Source organism: Pseudophryne corroboree, chromosome 3 (genome assembly GCF_028390025.1).
Source record: "Pseudophryne corroboree isolate aPseCor3 chromosome 3, aPseCor3.hap2, whole genome shotgun sequence".
Classification (NCBI taxonomy): domain Eukaryota; kingdom Metazoa; phylum Chordata; class Amphibia; order Anura; family Myobatrachidae; genus Pseudophryne; species Pseudophryne corroboree.
The window spans coordinates 321,559,820-321,581,167 of NC_086446.1; the positions used below are offsets into that span (position 1 = coordinate 321,559,820).

Here is a 21,348-nt window from a genome sequence, read left to right on the forward strand (position 1 = left end):
AATGCATCACATATAACTCCTGGGCTATATGGATGCATTTAACCCCTGCCAAAACATACAGAAAAACGGATGATAGGCTCCGCCCCTTTCTCTGCGTCCTTATCTCCTCGGCACACTGGCGCCATTTTCCCTCACAGCTCAGTTGGAGGGAAGCTCCCTGGCTCTCCCCTGCAGTCACTACACTACAGAAAGGGGTTAAAAAAGAGAGGGGGGCACAAATTAGGCGCAGTATAAACAATACAGCAGCTATAAAGGGAAAAACACTTATATAAGGTTATCCCTATATATATATATATATATATATATATATATATATATATATATATATATATATATATATATATATATATATATAGCGCTCTGGTGTGTGCTGGCAAACTCTCCCTCTGTCTCCCCAAAGGGCTAGTGGGTCCTGTCCTCTATCAGAGCATTCCCTGTGTGTGTGCTGTGTGTCGGTACGTTTGTGTCGACATGTATGAGGAGAAAAATGATGTGGAGACGGAGTAGAGTGTCTGTAATAGTGTTGTCACCCCCTAGGGGGTCGACACCTGAGTGGATGTACTGTTGAAATTGCGTGACAGTGTCAGCTTTGTATAAAAGACAGTGGTTGACATGAGACAGCCGGCTACTCAGCTTGTGCATGTCCAGACGTCTCATACAGGGGCTCTAAAGCACCCGTTACCTCAGATACAGACGCCGACACGGATACTGACTCCTGTGTCGACGGTGAAGAGACCACCGTGATTTCCAATAGGGCCACTCATTGCATGATTGATGCAATGGAAAATGTTTACACTTTTCTGATAATATGAATACCACCAAAAAAAAGGGGTATTATGTTTGGTGAGGAAAAACTTCCTGTAGTTTTCCTAAATCTGAAAAATAAAATGAGGTGTGTGATGATGCGTGGGTTTCCCCCCGATAACAATTGATAATTCTAAAAAGTTATTGGCAGTATACCTTTTCCCGCCAGAGGTTAGGGTGCGTTGGGAAACACCCCCTACAGGAGATAAGGCGCTCACACGCTTGTAAGAACAAGGGCTCTACCCTCTCTTGAGATGGCCGCCCTTAAGGATCCTGCTGATAAAAAGCAGGAGGGTATCCTAAAATGTATTTACACACATACTAGTGTTATACTGCGACCAGCAATCGCCTCAGCCTGGATGTGCAGTGCTGGGTTGGCGTGGTCGGATTCCCTGACTGGAAATATTGATATCCTAGATAAGGACAGTATATTATTGCCTATAGAGCAATTAAAAGATGCATTTCTATATATGCATGATGCACAGCGGAATATTTGCCGACTGGCATCAAGTATAAGTGCGTTGTATTCTACCAGTAAAGTGGTCAGGGATTCCAAACGGCATTTGGAAGTATTGCCTTAAAAAAAAAGGGGATGTACCCTAGGTCGCCTCTCAAAATAAGACGCCGTATTATCAGGCGCAGTCCTGGTTGGCAAGCGGACAAAAGGGTTCCTCTTTTCTGCTCGTGACAGAGGGAGAGGAAAATGGCTGCAGAGATCAGCCAGTTCCCTGGAACAGAAACCCTTTTCCGCCTCTGCCAAGCCCTCAGTATGACGCTAGGGCTTTACAAGTTCAGGCACGGTGGGGGCCCGTTCTCAGTGAATTTCAGTGCGCAGTGGGCTCACTCGCAAGTAGACCCCGGGATCCTTCAGGTGTTATCTCAGGGGTACAAAATTGGAATTCGAGACGTATTCCCCTCGCCGTTTCCAAAAAGTCTGTTTTACCGACGTCTCCCGCTGACAGGGAGGCAGTTTTGGAAGCCATTCACAAGCTGTATTCCCAGCAGGTGATAATTAGGGTACCCCTCCTGCAACAGGGAACGGGGTATTATTCCACACTATTGTGGTACCGAAGCCAGACGGCTCGGTGAGACCGATTTTAAAGTCTAAAATCTTTGAACACTTACATACAGAGGTTCAAATTCAAAATTGAGTCACTCAGAGCAGTGATTGCAAACCTGGAAGAAGGGGACTACATGATGTCTCGGGACATCAAGGATGCTTACCTTCATGTCAAAATTTACCCTTCTCACCAAGGATATCTCAGGTTATGGTACAGAACTGTCACTATCAGTTCAGACGCTGCCGTTTGGATTGTCCACGGAGCCCCGGGTCTTTACCAAAGTAATGGCCGAAATGATGATATTCCTTCAAAGGAAGGGAATTTTTAGTTATCCTTTACTTGGACGATTCCCTGATAAGGGTAAGATCCAGGGAACAGTTGGAGATCGGTGTAGCACTATCTCAGGTAGTGTTGCGGCAGCACGATTGGATTCTCAATATTCCAGATTCGCAGCTGGTTCCGACGACTTGTCTTCTGTTCCTAGGGATGATCCTGGACACAGTCCAGAAAGAAGGTGTTTCTCCCGGAGGAAAAAGCCAGGGAGTTATCCGAGCTAGTCAGGAACCTCCTAAAACCAAACCAAGTCTCAGTGCATCAATGCACAAGGGTTCTGGGTAAAAATGGTGGCTTCCTACGAAGCAATCCCATTCGGCAGATTCCACGCAAGACTTTCCAGTGGAACCTACTGGACAAATGGTCCGGGTCGCATCTTCAGATGCATCAGCGGATAACCCTGTCACCAGGGACAAGGGTATCCCTCCTGTGGTGGTTGCAGAGTGCTCATCTTCTAGAGGGCCGCAGATTCGGCATTCAGGACTGGATCCTGGTGACCACGGATGCCAGCCTGCGAGGCTGGGGAGCAGTCACACAGGGAAGGAATATCCAGGGCTTATGGTCAAGCCTGGAGACATCACTTCACATAAATATCCTGAAGCTAAGGGCCATTTACAATGCTCTAAGCTTAGCAAGACCTCTGCTTCAAGGTCAGCCGGTGTTGTTCCAGTCGGACAACATTACGGCAGTCACCCACGTAAACAGACAAGGTGCTACAAGAAACAGGAGGGCAATGGCAGAAGCTGCAAGGATTCTTCGCTGGGCGAAAAACCATGTGATAGCACTGTCAGCAATTTTCATTCCGGGAGTGGACAACTGGGAAGCAGATTTCCTCAGCACGACCTCCACCCGGGAGAGTAGGGACTTCACCCAGAAGTCTTCCACATGATTATAAACCGTTGGGAAAAACTCGACAGGTATTGCGCCAGGTCAAGGGACCCTCAGGCAATAGCTGTAGATGCTCTGGTAACACCGTGGGTGTACCAAACAGTGTATGGGTTCCCTCCTCTGCCTCTCATACCCAAGGTACTGAGATTGATAAGATGGAGAGGAGTAAGCACTATATTAGTGGCTCCGGATTGGCCAAGAAGGACTTGGTAACCGGAACTTCAAGAGATGCTCACGGAGGATCCGTGGCCTCTACCTCTAAGAAGGGACCTGCTTCAGCGGGGACCTTGTCTGTTCCAAGACTTGCCGCGGCTGCGTTGACGGCATGGCGGTTGAACGGATCCTGAAGAAAAAAAGGCATTCCGGATGAAGTCATCCCTATCCTGATCAAGGCCGGGAAGGATGTAACCGAAAAACATTATCACCGCATTTGGCGAAAATATGTTGCGTGGTGCGAGGCCAGTAAGGCTCGACGGAGGAAATTCAACTGGGTCGATTCCTACATTTCCTGCAAACAGGAGTATCTATGGGCCTGAAATTGGGGTCCATTAAGGTTCAAATTTCGGCTCTGTCGATTTTCTTCCAAAAAAAAAAAAAACTAGCTTCAGTCCCTGAAGTTCAGACGTTTGTTAAAGGGGTACTGCATATACAGACTCCTTTTGTGCCTTCAGTGGCACTTTGGGATCTCAAGGTGGTTTTTGGGTTCCAAAAGTCACATTGGTTTGACCCACTTAAATCTGTGGAGTTAAAATATCTCACAGAAAAAGTGGTCATGCTGTTGGCTATGGCCTGGGCCAGGCGCGTGTCAGAATTGGTGGCTTTATCCTGTAAAAGCCCTTATCTGAGTTTCCATTCGGACAGGGCGGAATTGAGGACTCGTCCTCAGTTTCTCCCTAAGGTGGTTTCAGCGTTCACCTGAACCAAACTTATTGTGGTGCCTGCGGCTACTAGGGACTTGGGGGACTCCAAGTTGCTAGACGTTGTCAGGACCCGGAAAATATATGTTTCCAGGACGGCTGGAGTCAGGAAATCTGACTTGCTGTTTATCCTGTATGCACCCAACTAGCTGGGTGCTCCTGCTTCTAAGCAGACTATTGCTCGTTGGATTTGTAGTACAATTCAGCTTGCACATTCTGTGGCAGGCCTGCCACAGCCAAAAATCTGTAAATGCCCACTCCACAAGGAAGGTGGGCTCATCTTGGGCAGCTGCCAAGGGGTCTCGGCTTTACAACTTTGCCGAGCAGTTACTTGGTCAGGAGCAAATACGTTTGTAAAATTCTACAAATTTGATACCCTGGCTGAGGAGGACCGGGAGTTCTCTCATTGGGTGCTGCAGAGTCATCCGCACTCTCCCGCCCGTTTTGGGAGCTTTGGTATAATCCCCATGGTCCTTACGGAGTTCCCAGCATCCACTAGGACGTCAGAGAAAATAAGAATTTACTTACCGATAATTCTATTTCTCGTAGTCCGTAGTGGATGCTGGGCGCCCATCCCAAGTGCGGATTGTCTGCAATACTGGTACATAATTATTGTTACCAAAAAATTCGGGTTATTGCTGTAGTGAGCCATCTTTTCTAGAGGCTCCTCTATTATCATGCTGTTAACTGGGTTCAGATCACAAGTTGTACAGTGTGATTGGTGTGGCTGGTATGAGTCTTACCCGGGATTCAAAATCCTTCCTTATTGTGTACGCTCGTCCGGGCACAGTATCCTAACTGAGGCTTGGAGGAGGGTCATAGGGGGAGGAGCCAGTGCACACCAGGTGATCCTAAAGCTTTCTTTAGATGTGCCCAGACTCCTGCGGAGCCGCTATTCCCCATGGTCCTTACGGAGTTCCCAGCATCCACTACGGACTACTAGAAATAGAATTATCGGTAAGTAAATTCTTATTTTTTACCTTATGTTCCCCCGCAACATACTAGGAAGGCGCCTCATTATCAAATGCAGTCCTTTTGTTCAAATAAAAGCAAGAAGGTACGGGGATCGTCCTTTCTTACCAGAGGTAAAGGCAAGGGAAAAAAACTGCACACAGCTAGTTCCCAGGACCAGAAGTCCTCCCCTCCGTCTGCAAAATCCACCGCATGACGCTGGGGCTCCCCTGGGGGAGTCGGCTCAGGTGGGGGCACGTCTTCGAATTTTCAGCCACGTCTGGGTTCGCTCACAGGTGGGCAATAGAGATTGTTTCTCAGGGATACGGGCTGGAATTCGAAAAGATGCCTCCTCGCCGGTTTTTCAAATCGGCTCTGCCGGCTTCTCCGTCAGAGAGGGAGTTGGTGTTATCTGCAATTCAAAAATTGTATCTTCAGCAGGTGATAGTCAAGGTTCCTCTTCTCCAGCAAGGAAAGGGGTATTACTCAACCCTGTTTGTGGTCCCGAAACCGGACGGTTCGGTCAGACCCATTTTGAATCTAAAATCCCTGAACCTGTACTTAAAAAAAGTTCAAGTTCAAGATGGAATCGCTCAGAGCGGTCATCGCCAGCCTGGAGGGGGGGGGTTGGATGGTTTCCCTGGACATAAAGGATGCATACCTTCATGTTCCGATTTTTCCTCCTCACCAGGCGTTCCTGAGATTTGCGGTACAGGACTGTCATTACCAATTTCAGACGTTGCCGTTTGGGCTTTCCACGGCCCAGAGAATTTTCACCAAGATAATGGCGGAAATGTTGGTGCTCATGCGCAAGCAGGGTGTCACAATTATCCCATACTTGGACGATCTCCTCATAAAGGCGAGATCCCGAGAGAAGTTACTGAACAGCGTGTCACGGTCTGTGAGAACGTTGCAGCAGCACGGCTAGATTCTCAATATTCCGAAGTCACAGCTGGTTCCTACAACGCGTCTGACCTTTTTGGGCCTGATTCTGGACACCGAACAGAAAAAGGTTTTTCTTCCGATGGAAAAGGCTCAGGAGCTCATGACTTTGGTCAAGGACCTGTTGAAGTCAAAAAAGGTTTCAGTGCATCACTGTACTCGAGTCCTGGGGAAGATGGTGGCATCTTACGAGGCCATTCCCTTCGGCACGTTCCATGCGAGGACTTTTCAATGGGACCTACTGGACAAATGGTCCGGGTCTCATTTGCAAATGCATCAAAGGATCACCCTGTCTCCCAGAGCCAGGATATCTCTCCTGTAGTGGCTACACAGTGCTCACCTCCTGGAAGGCCGCAGGTTCGGCATTCAGGACTGGATCCTGGTGACCACGGACGCGAGCCTCCGAGGTTGGGGAGCAGTCAGACAGGGAAGACATTTCCAAGGACTTTGGTCAAGTCAAGAGACTTGTCTTCACATCAACATCTTGGAACTAAGGGCCATATACAAGGCCCTACGTCAAGCGGAGATCTTACTTCGCAATCGACCAGTTCTGATCCAGTCGGACAACATCACCGCAGTAGCTCATGTAAACCGCCAAGGCGGCACAAGGAACAGAGTGGCAATGGCGGAAGCCACCAGAATTCTTCTCTGGGCGGAGAATCATGTAAGTGCTCTGTCAGCAGTGTTCTTTCCGGGAGTGGACAACTGGGAAGCAGACTTCCTCAGCAGACACGATCTGCATCCGAGAGAGTGGGGACTTCATCAGGAAGTCTTTGCGCACATTGCAAGTCGGTGGGGACTACCCCAAATAGACATGATGGCATCCCGTCTCAACAAAAAGCTACAAAGGTATTGCGCCAGGTCAAGAGACCCTCAGGCGGTAGCTGTGGACGCCCTAGTGACACCGTGGGTGTTCCAGTCGGTATATGTGTTTCCTCTTTCTTACTCTCATACCCAGGGTGTTGAGGATAATAAGAAAAAGAGTGAGAACAATTCTCATTGTTCCAGATTGGCCACGAAGGACCTGGTATCCGGATCTGCAAGAAATGCTCACAGAAGATCCGTGGCCTCTTCCTCTAAGGCAGGACCTGTTACAACAAGGTCCCTGTCTGTTCCAAGACTTGCTGCGTTTGACGGCATGGCGGTTGAACGCCGGATCCTAGCGGAAAAAGGTATTCCGGATGAGGTCATTCCTACGCTAATAAAGGCTAGGAAGGACGTGACGTCTAAACATTATCACCGAATATGGTGAAAATATGTTTCTTGGTGTGAGGCCAGGAATGCTCCTACGGAAGAATTCCATCTAGGCCATTTTCTTCACTTCCTACAAACTAGAGTGAATTTGGGCCTAAAATTAGGCTCCATTAAGGTTCAGATTTCGGCCCTATCCATTTTCTTTCAAAAGGAATTGGCCTCTTTACCTGAAGTACAGACTTTTGTGAAGGGAGTACTGCATATTCAGCCTCCTTTTGTACCTCCGGTGGCGCCTTGGGACCTTAACGTGGTGTTAAGTTTCCTTAAGTCACATTGGCTTGAACCACTTAAAACAGTGGAGTTGAAATATCTCACTTGGAAGGTGGTCATGTTGTTAGCCTTGGCTTCGGCTAGGCGAGTTTCGGAATTGGCGGCTTTATCGCATAAAAGCCCCTATCTGGTTTTCCATATGGATAGATCGGAGTTGCGGACCCGTCCTCAATTCCTACCTAAGGTGGTCTCATCCTTTCATATGAACCAACCTATTGTCGTGCCTGTGGCTACACGTGACTTGGAGGATTCCGAGTCCGTTGATGTGGTCAGGGCTTTGAAAATTTACGTGGCCAGAACGGCTAGGATCAGAAAAACAGAAGCACTGTTTGTCCTGTATGCAGCCAACAAGGTTGGCAGCCCTGCTTCAAAGCAGACTATTGCTCGCTGGATCTGTGACACGATTCAGCAGGCGCATTCTACGGCAGGATTGCCGTTACCGAAATCGGTTAAGGCCCATTCCACTAAGAAGGTGGGCTCGTCTTGGGCGGCTGCCCGAGGGGTCTCGGCACTACAGCTGTGCCGGGCTGCTACTTGGTCGGGGTCAAACACTTTTGCAAAGTTCTATAAGTTTGATACCCTGGCTGAGGAGGACCTTGAGTTTGCTCATTCGGTGCTGCAGAGTCATCCGCACTCTCCCGCCCGTTTGGGAGCTTTGGTATAATCCCCATGGTCCTTACGGAGTTCCCAGCATCCACTAGGACGTCAGAGAAAATAAGAATTTACTCACCGGTAATTCTATTTCTCGTAGTCCGTAGTGGATGCTGGGAGCCCGTCCCAAGTGCGGACTTTCTGCAATACTTGTGTATAGTTATTGCTTAACTATAGGGTTATTGTTCTGAGCCATCTGTTGAATGAGGCTCAGTTGTTGTTCATACTGTTAAGTGGGTATAGTTATCACAAGTTGTACAGTGTGATTGGTGTGGCTGGTATGAGTCTTACCCTGGATTCCAAATCCTTTCCTAGTAATGTCAGCTCTTCCGGGCACAGTTTCCCTAACTGAGGTCTGGAGGAGGGGCATAGAGGGAGGAGCCAGTGCACATCAGATGTAGTACCTAATCTTTCTTTTAAGAGTGCCCAGTCTCCTGCGGAGCCCGTCTTCCCCATGGTCCTTACGGAGTACCCAGCATCCACTACGGACTACGAGAAATAGAATTACCGGTGAGTAAATTCTTATTTTTTTTGCACAATTGCTAACTTTTAGGTTTGCTAACTACTCTACTCTGAATAACCCAAACAGTTAAAATAAATGTTGAGGGCTGAAATATTAAAGGAATTTGCATCAAAATAATTTGAGCGCAGTAGTAGCCTTATTCCCCAGTCTACTGCATTTCAGGTGATACCTGTCTAGCCTGTAATGTGTGTTGGCAACAGCCAGTCATTGCTCTTTACACTACAAGCCTGTCATAAGTAGAGAACACTGAAATGTGTAAGTGGCAGGCACAGAGATTGGTTTGTTAGGGGACTGAGAAACTGAAGAGTGGATACCATCCTGCAGTCAGACACCTGCTATTTTGATATTCAAGGGGGTGTTGGGGAAATATGAAAAATATTTGGTGGACATCTCCCTAAAGGTTATCACATGATGGCTGAATCTAGTTTTTGGATGACTATTGTAGTGCACTAAATATGCTGTAGTAGTCCCTGACAGAGGCCATGTCAGTGATTATTATTTGTTGGGGGATCATTTGGTGCATGAAGGTAGTAGTATAGGAGTTTATAGCTCCTCTGACAAAACACATCAGTAGGTTACGTCAGAATTGCATTTTCTGCTTCTCCACAGCACAGAGTGATGCTGCTTTGCCTTGGGCATGGTATAAACCCCTCAGTTTTACATCCACAACACAAATAATAATTCTACGTTACCGTGGTCTTGTGATCCCTTTTGTACTGTCGTGTGCAGACAAAATAAATATATAGCTTGCGAGCAGGGCCCTCCTACCTCTATGACTGGTTGGTTGTTTGTTTTTAACCCAGTTTTGTCTTCTAATTGTGTCCAGTTATAAAGCGCAATGGAATTTGCTGCGCTTGACAAGAAACTGTTAAAAAAAGAAACTTATATATATATATATATATATATATATATATATAATGATGTCCTCCTAGTTCATACAATCCTATATATTTATATTTATTATTGCAATCTTATGTGTCCCAATTGACCTTAAATTAGAGATTGCTTTTGAGACAACTGGTGTCTAGTTTTAATCTAATATATGTGAAACATAAGAATTAGAATAATGCATTGGTGTAAACATACATGAAATTTAAATGGGTGCAGTCATATCTTGGTCATCTTGCATAAGCAAAATATCTGCGTCCAGAATGACAAATGATACAAATTACTCCTTCAGTTAGCAGCAGTTTCCAACACTGTATCTCTATTGTGCACACATACATAGTTACCAAAATAAATACTACTCTTTCACATGGTAACAATAAGGAAACAGTATCTGCAGACAATTGCCAAATCAGTAATAATTGTTTCTAACAGTTTTCACAGATGTATTTTTGCTCCTATTCTATGTTCCCTTGAGTAGAATCGCACAAACTAGAGCACAGTGTCCATATATATTATGCAAACGACTATATGAAATATAATAACTAGTGGATATTGATCATTTACATTAATATATTAAAGGTTGTTTTAGAACTTTATTTCTCATACGTCCTAGAGGATGCTGGGGATGCTTCAAGAACCATGGGGTATAGACGGAATCCGCAGGAGACATGGGCACACTATTAGACTTTGAATGGGTGTGAACTGGCTCCTCCCTCTATGCCCCTCCTCCAGACTCCAGTTAGATACTGTGCCCAGTGAGACTGGATGCACACTGAGGAGCTCTCCAGAGTTTCTCAGAAAAAAGACTTAGTTAGGTTTGTTATTTTCAGGGAGACCTGCTGGCAACAGGCCCCCTGCATCGTGGGACTGAGGGGAGAGAAGCAGACCTACTTCTCTGAGTTCAAGGGCTCTGCTTCTTAGGCTACTGGACACCATTAGCTCCAGAGGGTTCGATCACTTGGTGCGCCTAGCTGCTTTTTCCCGGAGCCGCGACGTCACCCCCCTCACAGAGCCAGAAGCCGGGTGAGTATAGGAAGATCAGAAGACTTCAGTGACGGCAGAAGATGGCCTTTGAGGTACCGCGCTGCGCGCCATGCTCCCACACATAACACGGCACTGCAGGGTGCAGGGGGGGGGGGCGCCCTGGGCAGCATTGGACCCTCAAATGGCACTGGCAAAAGTAAAAACAGTGCCTAGGCACTAGTTAAGGGACCCCCGCTAGTATAAATATGAAATTTAAGCGGGACTGAAGCGCGCCATGTAGGGGGCGTGGCTTAGCCCTCACAGCTCTGACCAGCGCCATTTTCTCTTCACAGAAGCTGCAGAGACGCTGAGCCTGGCCTCCCACACTGCTGTACAAGTAACAGGGTGCAAAACGGGGGGGGGGGCACAAGTGATTTGGTGCTAATTGTGTGTGTGTGTGTGTGTGTGTGTATATACATATATATATGCGCTAACCGGTCTGTGCAGTCTTTTTACTCGCTTCAGTACCGGGATAGGCGCTGGGTTGTGAGCTGGCAGAACTCCCTCTGTGTCTCTCTAACGGGCTTTGTTGTGGGTCTATCTCCTATAGCCCCAGTGTGGTTGTGTGTGTCGACATGTCTGAGGCTGAGTGCTCTTCCCAGGAGGAGGCTGGAGTGGGGACAGAAAATACTGTGAGAGTGACCGTGTCGGCACCGCCGACGGATGATTGGGTAAATATGTTGAGTGTTTTAAATGCAAATGTGACTCTGTTGACTAAGAGATTTGATAGATCTGAGTCTAAGAACCAGACATGGAGGAAATCCATGGAGGATGCTTTGTCACAAGCTCAGACCCCTTCAGGGTCACAGAAACGTGCATTTACCCAGATAGCTGATACAGATACCGACACGGACTCTGATTCCAGTGTCGACTATAGTGATGCCAGATTAAATCCAAAACTGGCTAAGAGCTTTCAGTACATGATTGTGGCAATAAAAGAAGTGTTGCATATAACAGAGGACCCTGCTGTCCCTGATACAAGGGTCTGTATGTACAAAGGAAAGAAACCTGAGGTAACGTTCCCTCCCTCTCATGAATTGAACGCGCTTTTTGAAAAGGCTTGGTAAAATCCTGACAAGAAGATACAGGTTCCCAAAAGAATTCCAGTGGCATATCCGTTTCCATTTGGGGACAGGGAAAAGTGGGAGTCAACCCCCACGGTAGACAAAGCTTTATCGCGTCTATCCAAAAAGGTGGCACTTTCGTCTCCTGACACGGCAGCCCTAAAGGATCCTGTAAGCAGGAAAATACACTAAAATCCATTTATGTCACTACAGGGTCGGTACTCATGCCTGCCGTTGCTTCGGCATAGGTGAGTAGCGCTGTTGAAAAGTGGGCAGATAACTTGTCATCTGAGAGAGATTCCCTAGACAGGGATAGCGTGCTTTTGACTCTGGGTCATATCAGGGACGCTGCAGCATATTTAAAAGAAGCTGTAAGGGATATTGGCCTTTTGGGATCAAGGGCCAATGCCATGGCAGTCTCAGCAAGGAGAGCATTGTGGATTCATCAATGGAATGCTGACGCTGACTAAGAAGGCGATGGAGTCGTTACCGTTAAACGGTAGTGTCCTGTTTGGTGACGGCCTCATTGACCTTTCGGCCCAATAAATTAAAAAAAGGACGAGGGTCCTCCTTTCTTGCTGCGAGAGGAAGGGGAAAAAGGTCACAGGCTGTGGCAAGTTTCCAAGAGCAGAAGTCCTCTCCGGCTTCTACTAAATCCACCGCATGACGCTGGGGCTCCTCTGCGGGAGTCCGCACCGGTGGGGTCACGTCTCAGACTTTTCAGTCAGGTCTGGGTGCACTCGGACCTGGATCCTTGGATAGTAGAAATAGTAACCCAAGGATACAGATTAGAGTTTCAAGACGTGCCCCCTCACCGATTTTTCAAATCGGCCTTGCCAGCTTCTCTTATAGGAAGGGAGTAGTATGCGCTGCGATACTAAAGTTGTGTCAAAATCAAGTAATTGTCAGGGTACCCCCGTCACAACAGGGGGAAGGCTTTTATTCGAGCCTGTTCGTGGTCCCGAAGCTGGATGGCTCAGTCAGACAGATTCTGAACCTAAAATCCCTCAATTTCTTTCTAAAAAAATTCAAATTTAAGATGGAATCTCTGAGCCGTGATCTCCAGTCTGGAGGAGGGGGATTTTATGGTGTCGGTCGACATAAAGGATGCCTACTTGCATGTCCCCATATATCCTCCACATCGGGCTTACCTGAGATTTGCTGTTCAGGATTGTCATTACCAATTTCAGACGTTGCCGTTTGGTCTGTCCACGGCTCCGAGGATTTTCACCAAAGTAATGGCGGAAATTATGGTTCTCCTGCGCAAGCAGGGAATCACAATTATCCCATACTTGAACGATCTCCTCATAAAGGCGAGATCCAAGGAGCAATTGCTGAAAAATGTTGCCCTTTCACTGACTATTCTGCAACAGCATGGTTGGCTCCTAAATTTGCCAAAATCACAGTTGGATCCGACGACACGGCTGTCGTTCCTGGGTATGATTCTGGATACAGAATTGCAGAGTTTTTCTTCCAGTGGAAAAGGCTCTGGAAATACAGAACATGATAAAACAGATTCTGAAACCAGCAAAGGTGTCAGTTCTTCAATGCACTCGGTTGCTGGGGAAGATGTTGGCGACCTACGAGGCGATTCCGTATGGCAGGTTCCATGCCAGGGTGTTTCAGTGGGACCTGTTGGACAAGTGGTCCGGGTCTCACCTGGACATGCACCGGAAAATAATTCTATCTCCCAGGACCAGGATCTCCCTTCTGTGGTGGCTGCACAGTTCTCACCTTCTGGAGGGACGCAGGTTCGGGATTCAGGATTGGATCCTGGTGACCACAGATGCATGCCTCCGAGGCTGGGGAGCAGTCACACAGGGAAGAAATTTTCAGGGAAAGTGATCAAGCCAGGAAGCTTGTCTACACATAAACATTCTGGAATTAAGGGCCATTTACAACGGCATTCTGCAAGCAGAACATCTTCTTCGGGGTCTGCCTGTCTTGATTTAGTCAGACAATGGGACAGCAGTGGCGTACATAAACCACCAGGGAGGAACAAGGAGCAGTTTAGGCTCCATTAAAGTACAGATTTCAGCCTTGTCGATCTTTTTTCAGAAAGAATTGTCCTCCCTTCCAGAAGTTCAGACCTTTGTGAAAGGCGTGTAACACATCCACCCTCCATTTGTGCCTCCTTCTGCACCGTGGGATCTTAATGTGGTGTTGCAGTTCCTGCAATCGTATTGGTTTGAACCTTTGCGCAAGGTTGAGTTAAAACTCCTTACTTGGACAGTAGTCATGTTGTTGGCCTTGCCGTCCGCAAGGCGAGTGTCTGAGTTGGCGGCTTTGTCTCACAAAATCACCTATTTAATCTTCCATACTGATAGAGCGGATTTGAGAACTCGTCAGCAATTTCTGCCAAAAGTGGTTTCATCATTTCACGTGAACCAGCCTATTGTGGTGCCAGTGGCTACTGATGCCTTGGCGGAATCAAAGTCTCTCGATGTGGTCAGAGCTTTGAAGATCTATGTCGCCAGAACGGCGCAAATTATGAAAACAGAGGCTTTGTTTGTCCTGTGGGCTCCCAACAAGATTGGGGCTCCTGCTTCTAAGCAGACTATTGCGCGCTGGATTTGTAATACAATACAGCAGGCTCATTCTACGGCAGGATTGCAGTTACCGAAATCGGTGAAAGCCCATTCTACCAGAAAGGTGGGCTCATGCTGGGCGGCTGCCCGAGGGGTCTCGGCGTTATAACTTTGCCGAGCTGCTACTTGGTCGGGATCAAATACCTTTGCAAAGTTTTACAAGTTTGATACCCTGGCTGAGGAGGACCTCTTGTTTGGTCAATCGGTGCTGCAGAGTCATCCGCACTCTCCCGCCCGTTCTAGAGCTTTGGTATAAACCCCATGGTTCTTGAAGCATCCCCAGCATCGTCTAGGACGTATGAGAAAATAGGATTTTAATACCTGCCGGTAAATCCTTTTCTCTTATTCCGTAGAGGATGCTGGGCGCCTGTCCCAGTGCGGCCTGTATCTGCAGTTTGGTTATAGTTACGCTCATGTTGCGTTGAGTTCAGTCAATCTGTGACTGTTGTTGGTCATGCCGTTGCATGCGTTGTTGTTGAATGCCATGTTGTACGGCGTGTTTGAGGTGTGAGCTGGTATGTATCTCACCTTAGTTTTAAAATAATTAAATAAATCCTTTTCCTCAAAATGTCTGTCTCCCTGGGCACAGTTCCTATAACTGGAGTCTGGAGGAGGGGCATAGAGGAAGGAGCCAGTTCACACCCATTCAAAGTCTTATAGTGTGCCCATGTCTCCTGAGGATCCGGTCTATACCCCAAGGTTCTTGAAGCATCCCCAGCATCCTTTACGGACTAAGAGAAAAGGATTTACCAGTAGGTATTAACATCCTATTTTACATTTTGAGAGTTGCCCACACAATAGCCTTTCTTTCTTCTTTTACATACATTTGTAAGCTACGAATCGACTTTGTTCTGTGTGCACCGACAACCCCAATGGAAAAATCTTTACCCCAAATCTGGGGCCTATTACCCAAATATTGTTGATTTTGTTATCTACACACATGATATGCACAGAGATATAGGGGAGATGTATGAATCAGTGAAGATGTGTGCCAGTAGAGAAGTTGCCCATGGCAGCCAATCAGCTTTGAATTAACATTTATCAAGCGCATTATATGAAACTATAGATATCAGCTGATTGGTTGCCATGGGCAACTTCTCCACTAGCTCACTTCTTTAGTCTTTTTGCTGTTTTATTCATCTCCCCCCCCCCCCCCCCTATCAGTGTGAAATTGCCCTACTTCAGTCTGTGTGAAGACCTCTGCTTATGTTCTGCTGATTTTGCCTTTCTTCTAATATCCTTTGTGTCTCGCACATCCAGGCTGCTATATGGCAAGCACTGAATCACTACGCATATCGAGATGCCATATTCTTGGCAGAAAGACTTTATGCAGAAGGTATGTTATCTAATCTTTATACGCTGCAGTACCCATGGAATCAGTTGTCAGAGTAAATGAGTGTATCCATTACTACCTCGAAAAGTTGGATTGTTACAGTCTGACATTTTCATCATTGCTGTCCTGTCTCATTACCTTATTTAAAATAATTGCTACTTTTACATAATGTTCACCAACACTGTTTAATCTAAAACCAATATTTTCTAACCTTGATTGCCAGTGCACTTCACAACTGTTATCATTATTAACTTTGTATCTGAATTTTGTTTTCATTAACCTTGAACAACAGTGACACTGTCCAATGATGTGTACTGTAGTTTCATAAATTGCTATTACTCAGTGACCACTTTATTAGGTACACATGGTGATTGTTGCAAATATCAAATCAGCCAGTCGTGGTAGCAACTCAATACATAGAAACGTGCAGACATGGTCAAGAGGTTCAGTTGTTGATCAGACCAAAATAAGGAAGAAGTGTCATCTATGTGGCAATGTAATTATTTTCGGCGTCTAGGGTAGTGGTTTGGGTATCTCAGAAACTGCTGATCTGATATTTTCATGCACAACTTGAAAATCTAGATTTTTACAGAGATTATTGTGCAAAACAAAACTACATCAAGTGAGTGTTGGTTCTATTGTTGAAAATGCCTTGTAAATGAGAGAGGTCAGAAGAAATGGACAAAAACATCCAAACTGCTGGAAGGCGACAATAACTTCAGTAACCATGTGTCTTAGTGGGATGTAGTTATGTGACCGGCGGTCACAATACCTCCCCCTACATCCCGCACGCCTCAGAATCCTGACAGTCCGCATGCCAACTAGCAGGGATTATTCCCACTTGTGGGTGTCCACGCCACCGAGCCCGCAAGATGTTTGTTGCGCTGGCCCTTCACCCGCTGGCATTCCGCTGCCGGGATCCCGGCGGAGGTATGCTGACCGGTGGTCTCTTGACCGGTGGTCATGCATACCCAACCTGTCCTAGCAATGGTATGCAGTAGAGCATCTCTGAGTGCGTATCACATTGAAATAGATGGGTTACAGCAGTAGAAGACCACTCTGGGTTCCAAACATGTCGGCTAAGAACAGGAAACTGTGGGTACATGCTCTCCAAAACTGGACAGTTGAAGATTGGAAAAATGTCCCCGTGTCAGATAAATCTCAATTGCTACTCTGACAGATGGTAGGGTCAGAATTTGGAACAGGTAACATGGAACTGTCCTGCCTTATAAACCAAAAAGGAGGACCACCTTCTCGAAGGGTACCACCCAAATTGCAGTTTCAGGCTTGCACCAAATGAATATTCTAAAAAATCTATAACCATATTATAGCGCAAGACATGGAAAATTCTGTAAGCGTGGCTGCTAAAGTACAAGTAAATGAAAACAGTGAAGTTTTTATACTAAGGCTTTCCTTCCTAAAATGATCCTTTTTGTGCAGGAACCTCTAGGTAAGAGTACAAGAATATACTCGCCCTGTAAAACATTGTGTTTTAATATTAAATTCTTGCAAGGGATATAAACAGATTGCACATTATGGGCCACACACTGGCGTATTTAGAATGGGTGCAGTGTGTGTGTGTGTGTGTGTGTGGTGCACACGTTCCCCCGGGGTCCAGGTGGGGCCAAAACTGCACACCCTGCGCCCATTATTTTTCATACTTACCCTCCAAAGTCCCGCCGTGCAGCAGCAGCGGTGCAGAAATCACTGGGAAAATGGACCAGCGCCTTTTTGCTGGTGTTTTGCGCATGCTTATTAGGAAAATCACTGGGAAAATGTCCACCGCGCCATTTTCCCGGAGATTTGCGCATGCGCTCTAGACTCTGGAACAGCGCCAGGGTCCCCTAGGGACCCTAGTGCGCAGAGCAATAGTGCTGCTGGCTAGAGACGAGGGTGCCCAGACTGATCCTGCACACGGCCGCCTCCTCTCTAGAAACGCCCATGGGGCCACAAGATGGTCCTGGTTGGTTTTGCTTTCTTAAACTTTGCTACTTTTAAATTTGACTGCTAACACTCCAAAATCTCCTGCACACTATTACATTTGAGCCTATGTATGAAAAGTGTCTGCAACCAATACCATCCATGGTGTCATATACTAAATGTTTGCTAGCTTTTCGTACAGCTAGTGAATGGTGTGTAGTCAGACAGTCCTAGCAGCTCCTCTGAACATGTGGCTGGTGCGTTGATTAACCATTGTACTGGCTAGTTCAGAGACCAGAGTGACTTACATGCTTTGAATGTAAAATATTTTGTATTCTTTTTACAGTGCATTCAGAAGAGGCATTATTTCTGCTAGCAACATGTTATTACCGCTCAGGAAAAGCATACAAGGCTTACCGGCTCCTGAAAACACATAGTTGTGCCACCCCACAATGCAAATATCTTCTCGCAAAATGCTGCGTGGATCTTAGCAAGTAAGTATGAGTCTCATCTCCCGCTTATCCATGTTTCTGATATTCCTGTTTGGTGCCAAACATAAATTAAAACATACAAGTATATACATAAGTACAGGCCGAATTGAAATTTACATAGATACAGCATTACAGTGCGCTTTAGCATAATTGTGTAGAGAAGATGAAGGGAAGATGGCCCTGCTCATACAAGCTTACGACCTATAGAGCAGGCATTTCCCACAACAAGTTCGGTTGTGCTTTGGATACAGGCCCAGTTGTCCACAGTTATACAAGTGTTGCTTATCAGATTAATCGGCACAGCCCCATGAAGCATTGACATGCACATTTGAGCTAAAAAGATGCTACACCGCTCTGCGCAGCGTATCATGCCAGGTGTCTCACACCGCATGGCCTACTGAGACTGAGTGTATGAGGACGTATCTGTATTGTAATATTTTCTTTGCTTGTTGACCTTTGGAGCATATTGTTATGGTATGACTGCTGCTGTTTGAGTCCCCAGTACTAAGGCCCTCATTCCGAGTTGATCGCTAGCTGCTTTCGTTCGCAGCGCAGCGATCAGGCTAAAAATCGGCACTTTTGCGCATGCGGCTCAATGCGCACGCGCGACGTACTTTCACAAAAGCCGATGCAATTTTACACATGCTCTAGCGACGCTTTTCAGTCGCACTGCTGGCCGCAGAGTGATTGACAGAAAGTGGGTGTTTCTGGGTGGTAACTGGCCGTTTTCAGGGAGTGTGTGTACAAACGCAGGAGTGGCTGGGGAAACGTAGGCGTGGGTGGTCGAACGCAGGGTGTGTTCGTGAGGTCTAAACAGGAACTAAATAGTCTGAAGTGATCGCAAGCTAGGAGTAGGTCTCAAGCTACTCAGAAACTGCACAATCTTCTTTTGTAGCAGCGATGCGATCCTTTCGTTCGCACTTCTGCTAAGATACACTCCCAGAGGGCGGCGGCTTAGCGTTTGTGCGGCTGGTAAAAGCAGCTAGTGAGCGAATAACTCGGAATGAGGGCCTAAGTCGGCATGAGATTGTGCTGTACAATTAGTCATTTATAATAAAAAATATCATACAGTTATCCTCTATTGGTCAGTTGTCTTATAATAATTAAAAATGTGCCATATCTTAATAAATTTTAGTTTAATTTCCTCAATGATAAGTGTCACTCTGAGTCTTAGTATACAGAACTTCACCATGAATTTCACATCATAAATCCATCAGCGCTCCAGAACAGTGCACCATCCTTTCCTCAAAGATGAGCATAAAAAATGAGCATGTAGCACTTTTGGGTAAATGTAATAGGGTTTAAGTTTCCAAAGGCCCGGGAATTTGTTGGAGAATGGCCTTATTCTTAAAGCGGCAGTCATTGATTGCCACACGACCATTCTCGGATAAAATCCCGGACCTCCGCAACTCTGACCCTATTACATTTATCCCTGAGTGTAGAGATCTTAACTTAAGGATGGTAAATAAGGAAAATATTGCATTACCACTGAATTCCCGAAAGTGCGCCGTGAGTCTCAGCCAGTAACGTTAGCAGAATGCGTCCGCCCTGTTGTCGCGGTAATATCCAAAGCTATATGGAAAGAATGTAGATGGCAGAAACCTTTTGGTGACTACAAAGTATGCAGCTTGTAAGTTTACCTCCTTTCTCTTGCGTCCTAGAGGATACTGGGGTCCATATTAGTACCATAGGGTATAGACGGGTCCACTAGGAGCCATGGGCACTTTAAGAATTTGATAGCGTGCACTGGCTCCTCCCTCTATGCCCCTCCTACCAGACTCCGTTTAGAAAATGTACCGGAGGAGCTGTCACGCTTTGGAAGCTCCTGAAGAGTTTTCTGCATTTATTTTCTGTGTTTTATTTTCAGGCGGGTCTGGCTGGCACCAGACTGCCTGCTTCGTGGGACTTAGGGGGGATGATCGGCCCAACTTCTCTAGGGTTAATGGTCCCGTACCCCACTGACAGGACACTGAGCTCCTGAGGGTCCTATTCGCAAGCCCCACCACAGCGAGCGTACAGACCCGCAGCACGCCGCCTCCCCTAACAGAGCCAGAAGTCAGAAGAGTGGTGAGTAGGTGGCCAGCGTCCCGGTTAGCGGGTCGCCGGCTGTAATGGCTGCACAATGGTAGGAGCGCAGCGCTAACATGCAGGCTGCGCTCCAGGATTCAGAGACACTAGTGACTGCTGTGAGGGGCGAGTTGAAGCCACTAATGATACCCACACTAGTAGTGCACAACAGGGTTTTTTTTTTTTAACTATTTATACCAGGAGAGACAAAAAGTTAGACATTACTGACATAGTTGTACATTAAAGGGTGAGAATCAGTCTCCATGGAAATTTTTCGTTCAAATAATTTTGATCGTATTTAACAAACAAACAAAGATGTCCCCTATACGGGGACCATATACATAAAAGAAAAAAAACAGGGAAGAGGAAAGAGAGAGTGGGGGGGGGGCGGGAGCAGAAAGAGAAAGAAGAGGGGCAGATGCAGAAAAAAGAACAGAGCCGATCTATGTCATGAGGAGGAAAGAACATCTAATGATTCTAAGAACAGTGCATACACATTACAATAACGATATAGACATTCGAGCTAGACATCACTCAATAATCCATAAGGATCAAGGAGGGCATGGCGGCGCCCGGAGGGAGGATCCAGGTACAGCACGGTCAGGAGCTCAGAGGATGGGGACAAAAGAAAAAAAAAACGGTTTGAGCATCAAATTGGGGGAGACATCATAAGCAACCAGGGGCCCCAAACCAGTTCAAATTTGTGGAGACAGTCATGTAGATAAGTGATCTTTTCCATATTAGCAACGAACCAAATATAATTATTCAAAGCTGGAATAGTAGGAGCAGCGGAGGCCTTCCAATTTTTAGCTATTAATGATTTAGCAGCCACTAATATATGGGAACACAGTTTATTCAAAAGAGGGTCAAGATCTGGGTGTGGACGGGCCAATAAAAACATCCACGGGTCCAGTTCGAGTGCTAAACCAGATATGGAGTTTAATATATCGATTACCCTATTCCAGAAGTGAACAATACGTGGACAGGTCCACCAAATATGGAAGAGAGTTCCACGTTGACCGCATGCCCGCCAACAAACCGGGGTGGCAGAAGGGAACATCCTAGATAGTTTGTCCGGGGTGTAATACCACCTATAATATAGTTTATAGGATGTCTCCTTGAGTCGGGTAGAGAGAGAGCTTTTAGCAATACCCTCCCGAACTTCCTCCCAACAGGCATCGTCTGGTGGGGGACCCAGGTCCCTTTCCCACTCCCGCTCATGGCGAGTCTGCGGCCCCGAGGACACTCCAACCAACATAGAATAGATCAGCGAAATTAACCCTCTACATATGGGTTTTGTAGTGCATAGAGACTCAAAAGAGGTAAGATCCCGCAGAGCATCAGCCTGGGGCAGGGAGAGAAGAAAGTGACGGAGCTGAA

At 46.6% G+C, this 21,348-nt stretch overlaps 1 protein-coding gene across 2 annotated transcripts in view; it reads left to right on the top strand.

Moving 5' to 3' along the window:
- CDC27 (cell division cycle 27) overlaps positions 1 to 21,348 on the top strand; it is a 255,809-nt gene that overhangs the window by 40,095 nt on the left and 194,366 nt on the right. Inside the window, exons 2-3 of one of the 2 annotated variants that reach the window (XM_063959475.1) lie at positions 15,418 to 15,493; positions 17,757 to 17,904. In XM_063959475.1, coding sequence (XP_063815545.1) covers positions 15,418 to 15,493; positions 17,757 to 17,904 — 224 coding nt within the window. The remainder of the gene's footprint in view (positions 1 to 15,417; positions 15,494 to 17,756; positions 17,905 to 21,348) is intronic. The other variant, XM_063959474.1, reaches the window with a different exon arrangement.